Source organism: Tachysurus vachellii, chromosome 6 (genome assembly GCF_030014155.1).
Source record: "Tachysurus vachellii isolate PV-2020 chromosome 6, HZAU_Pvac_v1, whole genome shotgun sequence".
Lineage (NCBI taxonomy): Eukaryota > Metazoa > Chordata > Actinopteri > Siluriformes > Bagridae > Tachysurus > Tachysurus vachellii.
Window position 1 is genome coordinate 14,660,801 of NC_083465.1, and position 16,313 is coordinate 14,677,113.

Genomic DNA, 16,313 nt, shown 5'->3' on the forward strand with positions numbered 1-16,313 from the left:
TCTGGGTTCTAATTCATAATCTAAGTTTCAATCCTTAATCCCGCCCGTGATTTATTTTTAGAATTAGTCCCAAGGAGCTATTTACACATACACGCTCACACCATAAGGCTATCCAGTTAACCAAGTTGATTGTGTATAGTTAGAATGCATACAAAATTTATATGCTATGTTTTATAGACTGTGTGCTGTGGTTTGGATGATGCTTACGGTTGAGGCCTGTGAAACTGAACATGCCGATTTGCTCAGTGATGTGCTCCCAGGTGCCTGGGGTGCCGAGATCCTGCAGTTTGGCTTTCAACTCAGCACGCATAAACAAAACCCTGTCAGCCATCGTCTTAACATTGTCCTTCCTTTAAAGGCAAAATCAAAAATAGTTTTATTACGTTTTTTCTTTCTTGTTTGAACACATCTGCACTAAAGCTGTCATACACATATGATTAAACAAAGACAGTAAAGACAGACAGATGCATTTCTTTTATAGAATACTATATCATATTTTTTTATAAGACTTAATAACAGCAGGCATGTATGTATATATGTGAAAATAAATAGTAATATTAAATATAATCATTTCAACACAGCTGAAGACTATGAATTAATATCTTAATGTAACTTTATAGGAACATGGTGAAGCATATACTTACCACTCAGCAAATAGGTCTGGGGTGTTGAGCGTTATCGCAACCACACGAGCTCCCTGTGATGGAGGATTGGACCAGGTGACACGAACAATCTTCTCCATTTGAGAGAGAACACGGCTCAGGTTGTCCGCATCCTTAGCGACGACTGTCAAGTTGCCCACCCTCTCGTCTGTGGAAAAGAGTTTAGCATTCGCATCAATTTTCATCTATTTAAGATAACCTTCTACTGGTATTGTCATGATTATTGAGGTTAAGATCATGATCCTGTCTGCTTTCAAGCTTTTTAAGTTGTGTGTCCAAAAGCAGTAAAGACTAACTTACTGTACAGGCCAAAGTTCTTTGAAAAAGATTGAGCACAGAATAGTTCAAAACCCTGAGACACAAAATAACGGATTGCCCAAGCGTCCTTCTCTAAATTTCCAGAGGCAAAGCCTTGATATGCTGAGTCAAAGAAGGCAAAGAGATTCCTCCTCTGCAAATTGCAAATATAACATTGTAAACATTTAAACAGAGGTGAGATTTTTATGATATGGTACATGTTGTGGTGTGACTGAAGTGAGTTAAACTGCATCTCTTACCTTCATGACTTCAGCAATCTTCTTCCACTCATCTTGGCTGGGATCTGTGCCCGTGGGGTTATGGGCACAGGCGTGCAGCACAAAAATAGAGAATTCAGGTGCACTCTGAAAGACATAAGAGTCTTATTAAATAGTCTGGTAAATCATAATTATGATAAACACCAGATTTACTTGGCACCCTTCAAGACAAAGGGCAAAAATTAATAGCACACACACTTTAAGGTATTTGGAGTTTAACAACTAGTTTAACTGCAAACCAAAGATTTATAAGCAACCAGATGAGTCCAGTTGAGTAAAAAATCTTATTCTATGTATTAAATTAACTATAAATAATGTGACAGTACCCATTTAACCAGAATATCTCTGAACATCCTCCTTTTTCCCTGAGCTCTCACTGAACCTGTTTGTCTGCATAGAAATGCATGTTGTACTGTGTATGGTTGTGTATGTGACCAATAAAATTTGAATTAGTCGTTTTTGCATTCCATATTTTTTGCATACAGTTTTCTCACTTACATCTAGACTTTTTTGAACAGTTTAGCCTAAGGTGGTCTTGGGATACTGCTAATTTATATGAATCAGCAGTTAGTTAGTTCTGATGGGAATCATACCAGATATTTCTCTTGCTATTCCCCTAGCTGGTGATTCAATATCAGGTATTTACAGGCAGTCCGGATGGCATGATTGTTGACTGAATGCAAAGGTAATGTCAGCTAGCTAGATTTTTTGTTTGTTTTTTTGTTTTGTCTGTGTCCCAAGCAAAAGAAAAGCAAGGCAAAAGTTTGATGTGACTGCTACATAAAAATAAGCACCTGCTAAGCATTTTTTATGTAGCAGTCGCATCAAACGTTTGCCTTGCTTTTCTGTGGAAACACTTTGGTTGAATTGGAGAAGGGCTGCATCAGGCAGAGCATCTGGTCATCTATCCATCCATCCATCCATCCATCCATCCTCCCATCCATCCTCCCATCCATCCAACCATCCACCCACCCATCTAGCCAATTTTACATCAATTCGGAGAAGTTAAAAAACAGAAATTCATAAAGTTATGAATTTCTGAAAAATGTTTACACTTAACCATTATTATTACATGACGAGCTAAATACGCTGTAAGTAAATATGTCGCTGTAGAAGTCAGAAGTCTATTTTTGTTGTAGAAACCCTCACCTCTAAATCACCCAGGAAACCAGACAGGTTAAGTCCACGCTTCTCTGCATCCCAATATTTGTATGAGCGAATATCCTCAAACCCAGCATTAGCAAAAACAGCATTGTGGTTCTCTATAGAGAGAGAAAACACACACAAAAGGCGTGCTGTCAATTGAAGATACAGCCTCATCTTAAAAAGGCTAGGAGCATCATGTCCGGACTTAATACTCAGAAATTTAATTCATTTCACAGCCCCTCTAGAAGTGTGTACTAATCTATTGTCCTGGAACATTTACTGCTGAAAAATCCTGCTCATTTATCTTTACTTTCAGATTAGTGGCATTAACTATGAAACCTGTAGCATTCCCAAACCCCAAAATGTCTGTCCTACCCCATGTGGGTGAAGAGACATAAACAGGTGTTTTTGTGTTATTGTTTCCATTGTACAGTCTGCGCAGAAACTCTGCACCAATCTTCAAGGCACCAGTTCCTCCTAGACACTGAACAGCTCCTACCTGCAAGATATAAATGAAAGAATAAACAATCATTCCCAGTGACAACTCTGACTAAAATAGCCTTAAAGATCAAAATGAGACCAGAAGAATTTCTCACTAGTGGAAATTTGAATAGATTTTGCATGATGAATAGCCTAACAAGTCTCAATAGAATATTAGCAACACTGCCAAATGCTGTAAATAAAAGCTGTGCTCACCCTCTTCTCCAGAATGGCAGGACTGTCCTCACCCAAAGCAATCTTTGACGCACTGGAACGAAATTCAGGTAGGCCCAAGATGGGCAGGTACTCATGGTTTAGACTGTGATCCTCAGCAATCAGCTTCTCCACCTTCCTCACAACAGGCAGGACCCATGGCTGGCACTCGTCTGTCCTGTATGCTGTATATAAATTTACATGTTTTTTTTTTTTCCATCCTTCAATGCAGATTTTCTTTAACTCTGGCAAAATAAATTTTGCTGGACTGCAATTTTCAGATCAGATAGATTTTCAATTGTATTTAAGTAGAGGCTTTGGCTTGGCTCCCATCTGACTAACTGGATCAGGTTCTCCTCATTTTTTGCACCATTTTTGTGGCCTGTAAAAGCAAAAAAACCTTTTCAAAAACCTTTTCAGTTCCTCGTGTTGAAAAGAAACCCCAGAGCATGATGCTACCACAGGAATGGTGTTCCCTGGGTTGTATTTGGATTGCACCAAACATATGTTCATTTAAATCAAAAAGCTTATCTATAGAGTCATCAGACCACAAAATCTTTTTTCAGAAGCTCTGAGCTTCCTGGCCATGCCCAAACAGCTCAAATTCAGTGAATTGTTTATTTATTGTGCATGTGTACAACTGGACAAGGTAGAATTAAAATGAACACAGGTATCACCCGGTTACCTTATATAGTATGAATGTTTGAGAATTAGGTCATAATTGATTGTATAAATTAATGTAACAAACATGAGGGTGAATACTTATCAATCAATTTTTTTGTATGGAGTTACATAAAAATGAACAGAAACCATGTGATGTTGCAATACAACAAAAAGTGAAATGAATACTTTACGAATTCTGATGGTTTTCAGATTATAACACGTTGCAGCAACATTGGGGAAAATAGTAAATGTGACAAATCTCTTCCTGTTTCTGTACATTTCATAAGAACATCATGAGAAATAGCCTACTAAGATGAGTCCAAAGCTACCATCAACATACTGGAGACACAAACTCCAACCCAAACTGCATTCTGCTGTAATAAAGATGAGGTCACTGTATGACATACAAGATATTGAGGTGGCCTACGATGTGAAGAGCGCCCACAGAATTTCAGTGAGTAATTGCTTGTGAGCAACCTGTGACTCGCTACAAGGCAATAAATAATTTGGTAACACCTGTCCAGAGGGTAAAGGTTTTATTCAACTATTTATCATTGACCTCAGCATTGAGAACACACGTCAACACAAATGCAAATAGTTTACTTATCTTGGGGTTTTATGTCATCAGCATGAGATATGAATCAGCATTTGCATCATGAGGAGTTACAAAACAGCAAATTTCCTGAAAATACTGATAAACATAGTCTCTGCAGCTATAACACCTCTACTTACTCATAACCAGCAGTTTAAGAATAAGACAAGCTGTAGTTCACAACTTCAATGATTCAGCTAATAAATATTAATGAATACTTAGGATCTCTTTTTATGACTTATCTTTGGCTTTCATGGAAACAGTTTAGTAGGAGTAGGAGATAAAGAAAAAAGCCACAAAACCACATTTTTTAAAGAATAATTCAGAGACTCAAGTTAGTCAGAGAATCACTTGAGGTTAGACACTCTGGAAAAACACAAAATGCAGTGAAATAAGATCCAGTGCCTTTAACTAGAAATGGCAAGGAACTGTGGACTCTTTTTATCTAAGAGGTAAGCAGGACTTATCTATGGCCTTTTACCTATCGTCTCAATCACCACTTCGTCTCTTTAGGTCACTTCACTGTATTCACTGTAACTTGGTATTCATGTCCAAGGCTTCAAACAAATTAAACAAGACCTCCATCACAAAGACAATGTAAATAATAACTATACTTTATTTTCCAATGGCCATGTTTTATTGAAGCGGGTGTTTTGTATAAAGTATGGAGCAATGAATCATGATCAAATGGTGAAAAGGCAATTACTGTACAAAACAGAAGTGAATACACGCTTGGCCTGTTATTTTGGAAAATTATATTTTACAAACAGTGCTAAAACGGTCAAGACCTACATTATTACAACCCATGCAAAATGTGTGTTAAAAATATACAGACATACCTTTCCTGGGGAATTAAGAAGAGTCTCATGAAAACTGCTAACACACCAGAAACAGGCTTGATTGTAAAGGTTTTACTTACAATGGCTTAGCGATGCTCTTAGTAATATATAAAACAGGAATTTGTGTAACGCCCTTTGTCTAATTTCTCCAGTATCTATATTTAACCGTCTTAGTCATTATGACAAACCCTTTGCTGTAAAAGCCACCAGATACAATGAAAAACCAATCCAGTGGCACAGCAAGGCATATCGGTTTAAAATGTCACAGTATCCCCAATTCTATTGACATGGAAAATACCAGGATCTACAGTGCTGTGTTTTGTTTTGTTTTTTGTCACATGTCAATGATTCGGATCATCAAGTAAAATTTTATAATACACAAAGATAACTCAAGCAAATACAAAATGCAGGCTTTAAATCATGATTTCATTTATTAATGGGAACAAGCTGTCCAAACCTGCCTGGACCTATGTGAAAAAGCAATTGCTCCTAAACCCAATAACTGGTTGTTCCACCCTTTGGCGGCAGCAACAGCAATCAAGGGTTTTCGAGGTCATGCCCCAGAATCTCAAAAGGATTTAAGTCTGGATTTTGACTAGTCCACTTTAAAACCTTAAAAAACCTCATGGTTCCATCAATTATAGCAAGTAGCAAGGATATATTTTTTGTCTAGCTTCTTTCTTATCATTGAATCATGAACAATGACCTTAACTGAGACAAGTAAGGCCTGCAGATGTTCCTGGTAGGAAAGTTCACCACTGTTCCAGGTTTTCTCTGTTTGTGGATAATAGCTCTCACCATGGTTCACTGGAGTCCCAAAGCCTCTGAAATGGCTCTGTAACCCTTTCCAGACTGATGTGTCAATTACTTTGTTTCTCATATGTTCTAGAATTTAATCGGATCACAGCACGATGTGTTGCTTTTTGAGATCTTTTAGCATTATTTACATTGTCCAACAGGTTCTATTTAAGTGATTTCTTTATTCGACAGGTCTGGCAGTAATAAGGCCTGGGTGTGGCAAGTGAAATTTAACTAAGGGTCCCAAACACAGTTTTTAATCACGGTTCATTCAGGATTTAGGATGATTTTGCAATGAAAATCATTTAAAAACTATTTTGTATTTACTCTGGTTCTCTTTGCTTAATATTAAAATTTGTTTAATGATTTCAATCATTTATTGTGACATATGTAAAAATATATACATCAGGAAGGAGGAAAATACATTCTTCACAATACTTCATTGCATGGACCTGGCTGCCTTTCAGCACTTTATCTTGAAACATGTATGATTTTAGTAGCTGTGTTGTACATCACCATGTCTCCCCTTAACTGCTGCCAGCAGTGGTACAGAAAATAGCCTAGCAAATGTGAAGTAAACTGAAACCATTTCTCAGTTTTTTCCCCTGACTGACCTGGCTATCGTCCTGCATGTCTGAGAGCGGAGCCTAATCATTACAGCAAGGACAAAGTGCTCCAGTCACACCTACTCAAAGCTCAAAATAAATGCCCTGCCTTATGTACAGAGGCTTGGGTTCGGATCTTTACGAATCACTAGATACTCACAAATACAAAGATTACTTTGTGAAAGCTGTCTGAAAAACTGCTTTGACCTGAACAGTACATCTGAAAAGTACATGATGCGTTTAAAGAGTGATATTAAGCACACTTGTTATATGATCTCTTATCAGGTCCCTGGTGTGCAGTAAAGACTGCAGCAGACTGTCACTGAAAGGGCAGAAACATAAAACATGTGATCTATTCCAGTTCAACGCTACATATAAAGCTGACAGTTAAGAGCTTAACTGTTCGGGGTTACTATAGCAACCCTGGTAACTTAGCTCAGCATGCATTAGCTTGCTAGCTACAAACTTGTCTGCATGATGCTGACGTTAATAAAACCATAAAGCATTGTATAGTGTACACAGAGACTCGGTTAGATCTTCTGCGTCAGTGCGTTAAAGGTGACCGAGCATCATGTTTGTAGCATCTCACCTCCAACTCCGAGGTTCACCTTGTTAGGACTCGGATCTTCACGGAAATCCGTCGTCAGTTTGAACACGGCGACGGGAGCGGCTTGAGTAACCTCGCTGAATATCGACGCCATGTTGGGCTTATGAAATGTCCTGTGACTTTTATATTTTACAGAAAAACAAACGAGAGCTACTGACTGCAGAGAAACGCTACGTTACAGGTTCTGTCGTTTCTGCCGGCGGACAGGAATTTCACCTTCAAGCAGGCTTGAGCAATGGAGAAAAGGGCGGGGAGAAACGAGCCAATAGAAATGCTGCCTCAACTTAGAGATCCCCCGGAGGTAGCCAATCATGTTACAATGTGAAAAAGGTCGCGAGGTAAAAGGGCAATTGCGACAAAATAACAATCGCTGACCAATGACAAGCGTTATAGGAAGATCGACACAAACATTTACAAATAGTCATAGGACGGGGGCGGGTGTTGTCTGAATCAACAGGAAATTGTATTTCAGATCACACCCGCAGCAGTATGAACCATTCACGTGTAGAATTGTATACATCTTTGTATAATTGTATAAAATTGTGTGTGTGTATATATATATATTATTATAGTGTGTATATATTATTTTTTCTCCTGCTGTTCTTGTGTTGAGACGTGACACAAAATTTCCACTTAATAATTAATACACTCAAAAATAAATATAAATAAATGATTAATAAACTACTCTATACTTTACCTGGCTTTTACACCATGTATAGTGTTAGGCACGAAAATTATTCAAAGATATCTGGGTTAATCTCGTAAACCCTTAAGCAAGGTCCTTCACTTTCAGAAGGGTTTCAACTTCTGGTTTATTTGCATTTAGCGGCTTCAGTGCTGTATGAACTTGTTATGAAAATCTTTTCCACAAGATGGCGCTGTTGGTCTTTATTGTAGCGCCCCATATTAAGCAGATCTACGTTTTATAGATTGCCTTTACAGGGAGAAAGCTTAGGGTTGCAGTGTATATCAGATTTGATTCGCAAGTTACAATGGAGCATGAAGATTTTAACTGCGTGCAGTTATTCTAATCATAAATGGTCGTCGTCCTTCAGTTTCCTGACTCAATGTGTAAACATAAGAGTCCTGGTGGTAGACAATCACTGTACATGAAAAGGGGAACTCAGGTTAATAGTTTTTCCATTTCATTCAGATGTTAATCCGTTTAGTATCCAGTATTCAGTAGTTAACAATAAAACATTACAGACAGCAAAGACAAGTCCATATGAATTTACCTAAAATGTGATATGGAAGTAGATTATTTTATTTTATTTTATTTTCATTCACAGCAGGTAGCTGGTTAAATTAGAACTTTTGAAAGAAAAGTATAATGGCAATTTATCCTATAGTAATAATTACTACATTTTTATTCTCTCATTTTTAAATAACTAATTGAAACTCTTTATTCTCTAACTTCAAAAATGTTAAAAGCTCCATCGTTGTTTTTATTGTAGTAGAATTTTACGTCATTTCTTGCACAGAAAAGATTTAAAGCTAATGCTAAAACATGACAGTTTGTTTGGCAAACCCAGATCAGTATAAATATAATTAAATCAATAACGTTATCTGTGGGAGAAATGTCATTCTGTCTGGTTGAACATTTGCATATGCCAGTGACAGAGAGGTTTCAGCTACACTTGTAACATCTCTTTTCTCTCTAACTACTAGCCTCCTACAGGACACATTTGCATTCTTTCCTATGCAGTTAGGCTATCTTACCTCTGTGTTACCTGTCAACTTGGTAATTATGGGATTTGGCAGCTGGGGTGGTGGGGTGTTGTGTTGTGAGAGACAGAAACATGGGGGGTGGCAGAGTTTGAATGCAGAAGAAGCTTGACATATTTGCCTCCTGGACAAATGCTTGCTTCTTCAGTTGCATTAATACTCTGGGGGTTAACATGAGATTGAACGAGAATTTACAAACTTCACAAAATGCACAGCAATGAATAAAAAGGAAGCAATACATATAGAATGAAGACCTTATAAATCACTGTATAAACTATGGATTTCATTTAGATATTCCTACTTTTTATTCAGTATTTTACCAAAGATATCTACAAGTCTACCTCCACAATACTTAAAAAATCACCTAAAAACAAATTTCTTTTATTACGTCCATTATTGATTTATGCCTCATTCCCATACACTAATATTTACTCTTAGGGTAGAATTTCAGAAGCCTTCTTTGCTTCATGGACCATGAAGGAAGTGAGCCATTCATACCAAACATGAACACAAAACTACATTCCAGACAGGGATATTCTCGTGTTGTTCACGTGTTACATTAGCCTTTCGTTCATGGGTCACTGATTCTTCAGGCCATTTCAAAGCTGTGTTGATTGTTTAGGTTTCTACTGCTTTAGAGACGGAACCGAACAAAAACAAGAGTGAAAAGGGTTTATAACTTATATGGACATGTAACTTATAGGGCATGTGCCTTGGTGCAATATCATTAACAAAACCAGTTGATGACAACTGAGAGCATCGATCAACGATCAAGACATTTGAGATATTTTTTTTCTGTTCATTTTTTTTCTGTTCTGTTCATCTGTTCTTTTTTCTGTTTTAAAAAAAGAAAAGATCAGACAGAAAATTAATTAATGATGATATTACAATAATGTAAAGTCATGGTAAAGCTCTTGGCTCTCACAAATATGAAAGATGAATGTTTAGAAAACGGTATACATGGAGGAAGTAACGTGTTTTATTAATTAACATGTGCTCAACGTGGGATCTCAAAAAGGGATTTATAAATGTCTACATTTGAAACAGTATGTCTTTTAATATAAACATTAGCTTAACCATTAGTTATATAGGCTGAGGTGTAAGTCAGGCTGTTTCTAAAAGAATGAATAAGGAGAACATACATTTAGTCCTATTCTATACAAGCTTGATTGATACTGTGTTTGGTTGGACCATGACATCGGAGACCTGCACTACATTTAGATAGGGCCTTTTTAAACAATAGTAGGAAGTGTAGCCTCATGTCTACCAGTCTACTCCTAGCAATTGGTTTATATCTTACAGAAAAGAATAAATAAACAGACAAGAACTTCATATCAACACTTTTTTAATTAGCAAATGGCACAAGATCAACAGAGACAGGGTTTAACTGTACTGATATGTGTTCTTATTGTTATTTTATCTGATTTAAAAAAATGTGGTATAGCAATGTGGTTAAATGTCATCAACATTAGACAAAATGTTCATTAAATATGTGCTTCCATTTTGCATATTATAATTAATAATGTAAGAATATTCATTTATTACCATGGACTAACAAAAACAATACATTTCTTTAGGATTTTTAAGGGTTCATTGAAATATTGATAAATCCTGAAAGGGTTCAGCTCAGAACTTCTTTCAATAAAGATGGACTTTGTTATTAGATTCTACCACTGAACCTTTAATGGTTTCTCCAGAGGGACAACCAATGAACTTTTAAGGGTAAAGTTTTCTAGGCATTAAGCTACAAAAGTTATAATCACAGATCTTGGTACATTCGTAATAGGAGTTAAACAGCACAGTACAATGTCCATAGACCGTTTTCTTAGTAAATGGGCTTCCTCAAGGGCTCTTAATTTGACTCTTTATAAAGTGAAGGGTTTTATGTTTCCTAAAATGAATCTACATTTAAAATGCTTTCTGATGGGAAAACCAATCTGTTGAAGGCTTCTGTACAAAAGAGTTCACAGTTTGCAAAGTGAACAAGTAGTATGTATAAATAAGTAGTCTAAACAATGTATAATGCTTAGTAGAGTCGTGCCAGTGAAAGAAATTTGTTTCGATTCGCAGTGCTTGACAAGTTCCTCAGTGGGATATTGCAAGTCCCTACATGCATGCTATGAATACCCTTGAGTGCTCCTATTTTTGTTCGAAACACTGACAAAGTGTCGGTTTAATTCCTTTTTTTTCTTTCTTTCAATATTCTTTTGGTTTTTCTTTCTTTTATTTGCTTTTTCTTTCTGGTCTTAAGGAGCAATAAAGAAAAGCCAAACATGCATATTCATTATTCTGAAGTGTATATATATGTAAACTTTACGCATGCACGCACGCACACATGCACACACGCACACAGACACTAGTAGTTACTAGTACCATTAGTACTAGTAGTAGTATAAACAGTATATTATATCTAGTGGTACATGGCCATAGTAATCTTTTCAATTTCTCTTAACATTGCTACAAAGGAATTAATGATTTGCTGAATGATTCCCAGGCCTTACTCTGAGCTTTAAGAGGTTGATCGATATTCTACATTTCCCAAGCTTGTACACGCCTACTAAGTAAGGAGCGCATTGCCCTGCCAAATTCAAATTGCAAAGGAAATGTTCAAGTAGAAATATGGTCACTTTTATTTACAGATATGACGACACATGAATGGGAACTCATGGCTTAATAAAAACAAATTGTCATTTTGATGGGAGACGCCACACTGGCTGCTTAGAGCAACACAGGCTTGCTGCCCGCAACATGTTTACCCTGTGGGAGGTCATGTGGTGTGTATGCACAAGTGAAAACCATATAAATCCAAATGAAATTAATTATATTATTGTTTCAGAGACAAACTTAGTAAACGATGGACATTCCAGTGGTCAGATGAACTCAATACAACCTTTCCATTTTATTTTTGCAACTTTAGTGAAGCCCAAGGGACAGTTTAACTGAAAGAAGAGGAAATGTAGCCTTATACTGGCCTACTGGATGAACAGTAGCTACTATTTACACTGGTATATCTTCATCACTGGCAAGAGAAAGGATGAGAATATTTAGGTTACATACTTCCTCTTGCACCACATTCCCTGAAACATAGGTCACACACATTATAGCCTTAACAGTCGCTAATTTGTACTCATATATACAAACACACACCTGCAAGGCTAAGGCCGTCTGGGCAGAAATACAGCTGTCTAATTTATTGGTCCCATGAGGAGGAGCAGGAGGTGGGGATCTATACTAGCCTAACTTCCGTGAGCGGTCTTTGAGAGCAGACCTCCCCAGCTTGGTGCTGCAGTATGACAGAAAATGTCTGGTGTTTCAGTATGGTCCACTCCCAGGCCTTTGGCTCACCTCTTCCTTTCCTCCCAGTCTGAGGCCAAGGCAGGCAAGGCCATCAGTCACCTGACTCAATCAGCGGCACAATAGTGCTGCCGAGGTCTCAGAGCCCAGCCGTAACAAACAGCCTTCCACCAAGCAGCTGATAAGGCTCACCTTCCGGGACCCGGGGGGTCTGCATCTCTTCAGATATGCATACTGTATATATAGCAAGCTTTGTGCCTGAGCTGAAACCCTGGCTCAGCAACTAGTGTGCCAAATGGAGGGCACAGACATAATTTTTGGATCGTTGTCTTTACAAAATGGGGGAAAAATTATGGTCCTAGTGGACTGTGTAGTGTATAGTTTTGTTTCCAAAAATGTTATGATCGTTTTATGATAATAGATTTCTATATAGTTGCTTTGTTAAAAATGATATAAATATTTAATTTAAATGAAAAAATGTTTCCTTTTCAAATAGAAAGAATAATAAACTTTATATTTTCTTTCATTAGGTATGATTAGGATAAGCCCTAACTTGATTCACATATACTTTATTAGATAAACCATCTATGTTAAGTTATAGAAGGGCTGTTGTTTGAGAGGCTGAAAATTTCACTAAACTTGCTCACATATCCTGGACATATCCTGAAAAAACAAGTTTATTCTGACTGTACTGATTTTATTATTATTATTATTATTATTATTATTATTATTATTATTTTATTTTTTATTATTTTTTTTATTATTGTGTCATGCAAAATTACACTACAATCTTCATACTTTTTTAGCCATCTCTATCTTGTTCTGGACAGCCCATGCCAACATGTACATACCTGAGAATTCTGTGCAACACTGACTGAACATCTCTAAAATCAAAGTCTCTATGTACACTTTTAACATTACATTAGATATGACAAAACTTGCATAGACTGTTGTATGTCTATTTATATTGTTCTGATCCATTCTAGCCTTGATGTCCTTATTACCTGTAAGAGTATCCAAGAACATTTCTACCAAAGATTTCTGATAAATATCTATTGATGTGACATATAAATCTTTGAACCTGACAATCTTTCCATCACTACAACACTGTTTAAAATGTTAATAACTCTAAGCAGTATGATATTTTAAGTTGTGCTTAAAAAGCATGTTTTGTATCTCAGTTTGCATCTACTCATTCACATGCTTGAAAATGCTTGATGTTGAACCGATTACAGGGTACCAATTCAGCTTGGGACTGTAAACTAGTCATTTATATAGTCCTTATAGGCCCACCTAATGGTTTTGGTATACCAAAATTCATTAGGTAGATTTAGAAGGGCCATCAAGTAGGGCTGTTCATTTGCAGTACAGCAGCTTCTAAGCCCTTGTGTCAATAAATCACAACTTAGACTATGAAGTCTGGATTCAGTGTAATTTTGCTGTGGAATTTCCTAAGGGTGATTCTGAATGGTTGCAGTCTGGGTGTGTGAAGGAAGAAAGCAGTAAATCCCTTCTTGTCATACATCCTAATTATTCAGTTCACCAAAAAAAGTGATTGGATCATGTCTGAACCACACACACCACTCATCCACAAATTCCACTGCATTGTCTGGGTGATTTATTGGCATCAGAATCAAGACATCCTAATGTAGATTAATATGTTGACATGCTTTTGTGAGCACAATGGAAAAATATAGTTGTATCAGTTGTAATTCCACAATTATATAGCAACATTATTGTTGTCCTATCCTGGAGTTTAAAAATTATACTTGTGAACTGTTATTAAATGGATCTATAATTGTCATTTAATATATTATTGTTACTTTGGTCTGTTACTATTTGTCTGTTAATACATATTTGCTTTCAGTGCTTTTCTGCTTAAAGGAAAATTATTCGGTATCTTTGCATGTTACTGTTTTTTTTCTTCTTTAATTTTTTTAATACTAGAATCTAAAGGGTTCTGTTTAGTTTTTAAAGGTTCCTCAAGACAAATGAACCAAGTAATGTATTAGGGTTCTAGATTGAACTTTTTCTCTGAGTGTAATGAAGCAAAAGACCTATCTTCAAATAGCTGAGTCCATAAACTCCATTTCACAACTCCGCAGTCAAACATCGGTGCAGGTCCTGATGAAGATGATCCACTGGTCTCTCCCTGCCTCTGCTGACCAGCTCACTGTCATGGCGCTCAGGCCTGGGTTTTGTTAGGTTCAGGAAACAGACTCTTCCTTCACGTAAACATGGATTTAAAGTCTGTTTGTGTCCAGACTGGTACTGGCACGCAAACATTGCTGTCATTTCTCTCAGATTCATTGAGGAAGGAGATGAAGCTGAAGGGTAAAGTGATTCACTGGAACGCTGCATTGTTTAGTTTATTTTATTGCAGAGAATTGACATTTGTCAAAAAATTTTAGTGACAAAATCCATGTGAATAATGCCAGGTAAGTGAGACCATTCCCATAACGTTTATTTAAGACATAAGTCTGGAATAGTTTATAAGGTATAAACATTTACAGCATTTTAGTGGATTAGTGCAGGGCTCTAATGAAATATCACAATAAAGAGAGTAGTGCGTGTGGTACAGCTGATATCTGTCCGTGTTAAGGACACAGCTGTCAAAGAGGCCCTTTTTCATAAACGCCAATAAATGGTTTTAGAGTTTAGATAAACCACAGGCCATTATATAGGGAACCAACATACAAAAAAAAAAAAAAAAACAATATGAAAACATCAAGCATTAGCTGTAATTATTTTATAATAAAAAATAGTTGTCATGTGAACGAATTATTGATCGATTTCTGAATGAAGATGCAAGAAAAATCCGCTAAAGTAAGGAAACTTATTTAAATGAGTGACATGAGCTACGAGGTCATAAAATTAAGCTGCACGTAGTTAAGCAATAATGACGGAGGCGTTTCTCTCTAATGAAAATATACGACGTTTACGTTAAACGCTTAAAGGGACATAAAAAAACAGAGAGCGCAGGCGCGTCCATCACAGAGCGTAAAAAACAACACCACGACACTGTAAAGCTGACAAAATAGATTCTAATGATAAGGTTGAGCTCAGGACTGGTGCTTTTGGTCTTATTTTACTGTACACCTTTTTGCAGACACGCATAAATGTCAAATGTCAAGTTACCTTCGTAGAAATGATTTCAATAAATGTAAATAAGTACAAAAAGAGAATCTGTGTTGAATGAATATATATTCTGCGACACCCCCATATATATATATATATATATATATATATATATATATATATATATATATATATATATATATATATATATATATACATATATATATATATATATATATATATATATATATATATATATATATATATATATATATATATGGGGGGGGGTGTTGCAGGGTAAACGTTTATTACAAACAATTAACAAATAATGCCAATTAACCAATTAAGCCAGTTTCATTTGAAACAGATCTTGTCAGACACTTCGCCACGTTTGTCCTTTTTTCCACCCTTGTCAGCACGTGTTTATCATGATGGATGGTGGGCATTTTATAGAGCCCGTGACTCTTGGAGCTGATAAAGCTTGCAGAAAAAAAGATAGAAAATAGATAACCATAGACCTTTTCTAAGGATATTGTGCAGTCGGCTTTCTGTATGAAGTGCTGACAAACAAGTAGCCTAACATATTCGCTGGACCTATTAAAAATGATAGACTATGCATATTTGTCTAAACCACAAATCCCGGTTTAACATAAGTAATACTGAACAATGAAGTACTATAGTTCATTCTGGACTGTGATGCTGTTAAATGTTTATTGCATACTGCGCCTGTTACTATTTTAGCATCATCATTGCTATCAAATGGGTCTAGATCTTTAAACGGGAAAACATCAGACTAATCTAAACAGCAGTGATGATTGCTAACGGATGAGATTATCTCGTTTGCTCTCTTCTGTCTTTCCTCTGCTTCTACCAGCGACCAGCTTTTGTCCCTGGCGCCGGTGCTGGACTGCAAATGACACAGAACAAGAGTCAACAGACAGCAAAGAGCATCGCTCAGTGCAAAAAGGTTGTCTATTCCCTATCTTACTGACAAAAAAACAAAAATCTTGATTCAGTAGTATTTGAGTAATAAAAA

The 16,313-nt window shown here is 36.6% G+C and overlaps 1 protein-coding gene across 1 annotated transcript in view; it reads right to left on the reverse strand.

Annotated features, from left to right (window-relative positions):
- Positions 1–7,418, reverse strand: part of got1 (glutamic-oxaloacetic transaminase 1, soluble) — an 8,769-nt gene extending 1,351 nt beyond the window's left edge. The window contains exons 1-8 of the mRNA XM_060872448.1: positions 7,163–7,418; positions 3,080–3,261; positions 2,759–2,882; positions 2,387–2,499; positions 1,220–1,324; positions 963–1,113; positions 645–810; positions 208–350 (exon numbers count right to left, since the gene is read on the reverse strand). Of these exons, the coding sequence (XP_060728431.1) occupies positions 208–350; positions 645–810; positions 963–1,113; positions 1,220–1,324; positions 2,387–2,499; positions 2,759–2,882; positions 3,080–3,261; positions 7,163–7,274 (1,096 nt within the window). The 5' untranslated portion in view covers positions 7,275–7,418. The remainder of the gene's footprint in view (positions 1–207; positions 351–644; positions 811–962; positions 1,114–1,219; positions 1,325–2,386; positions 2,500–2,758; positions 2,883–3,079; positions 3,262–7,162) is intronic.
- Between the last annotated feature and the right edge of the window lie 8,895 nt (positions 7,419–16,313).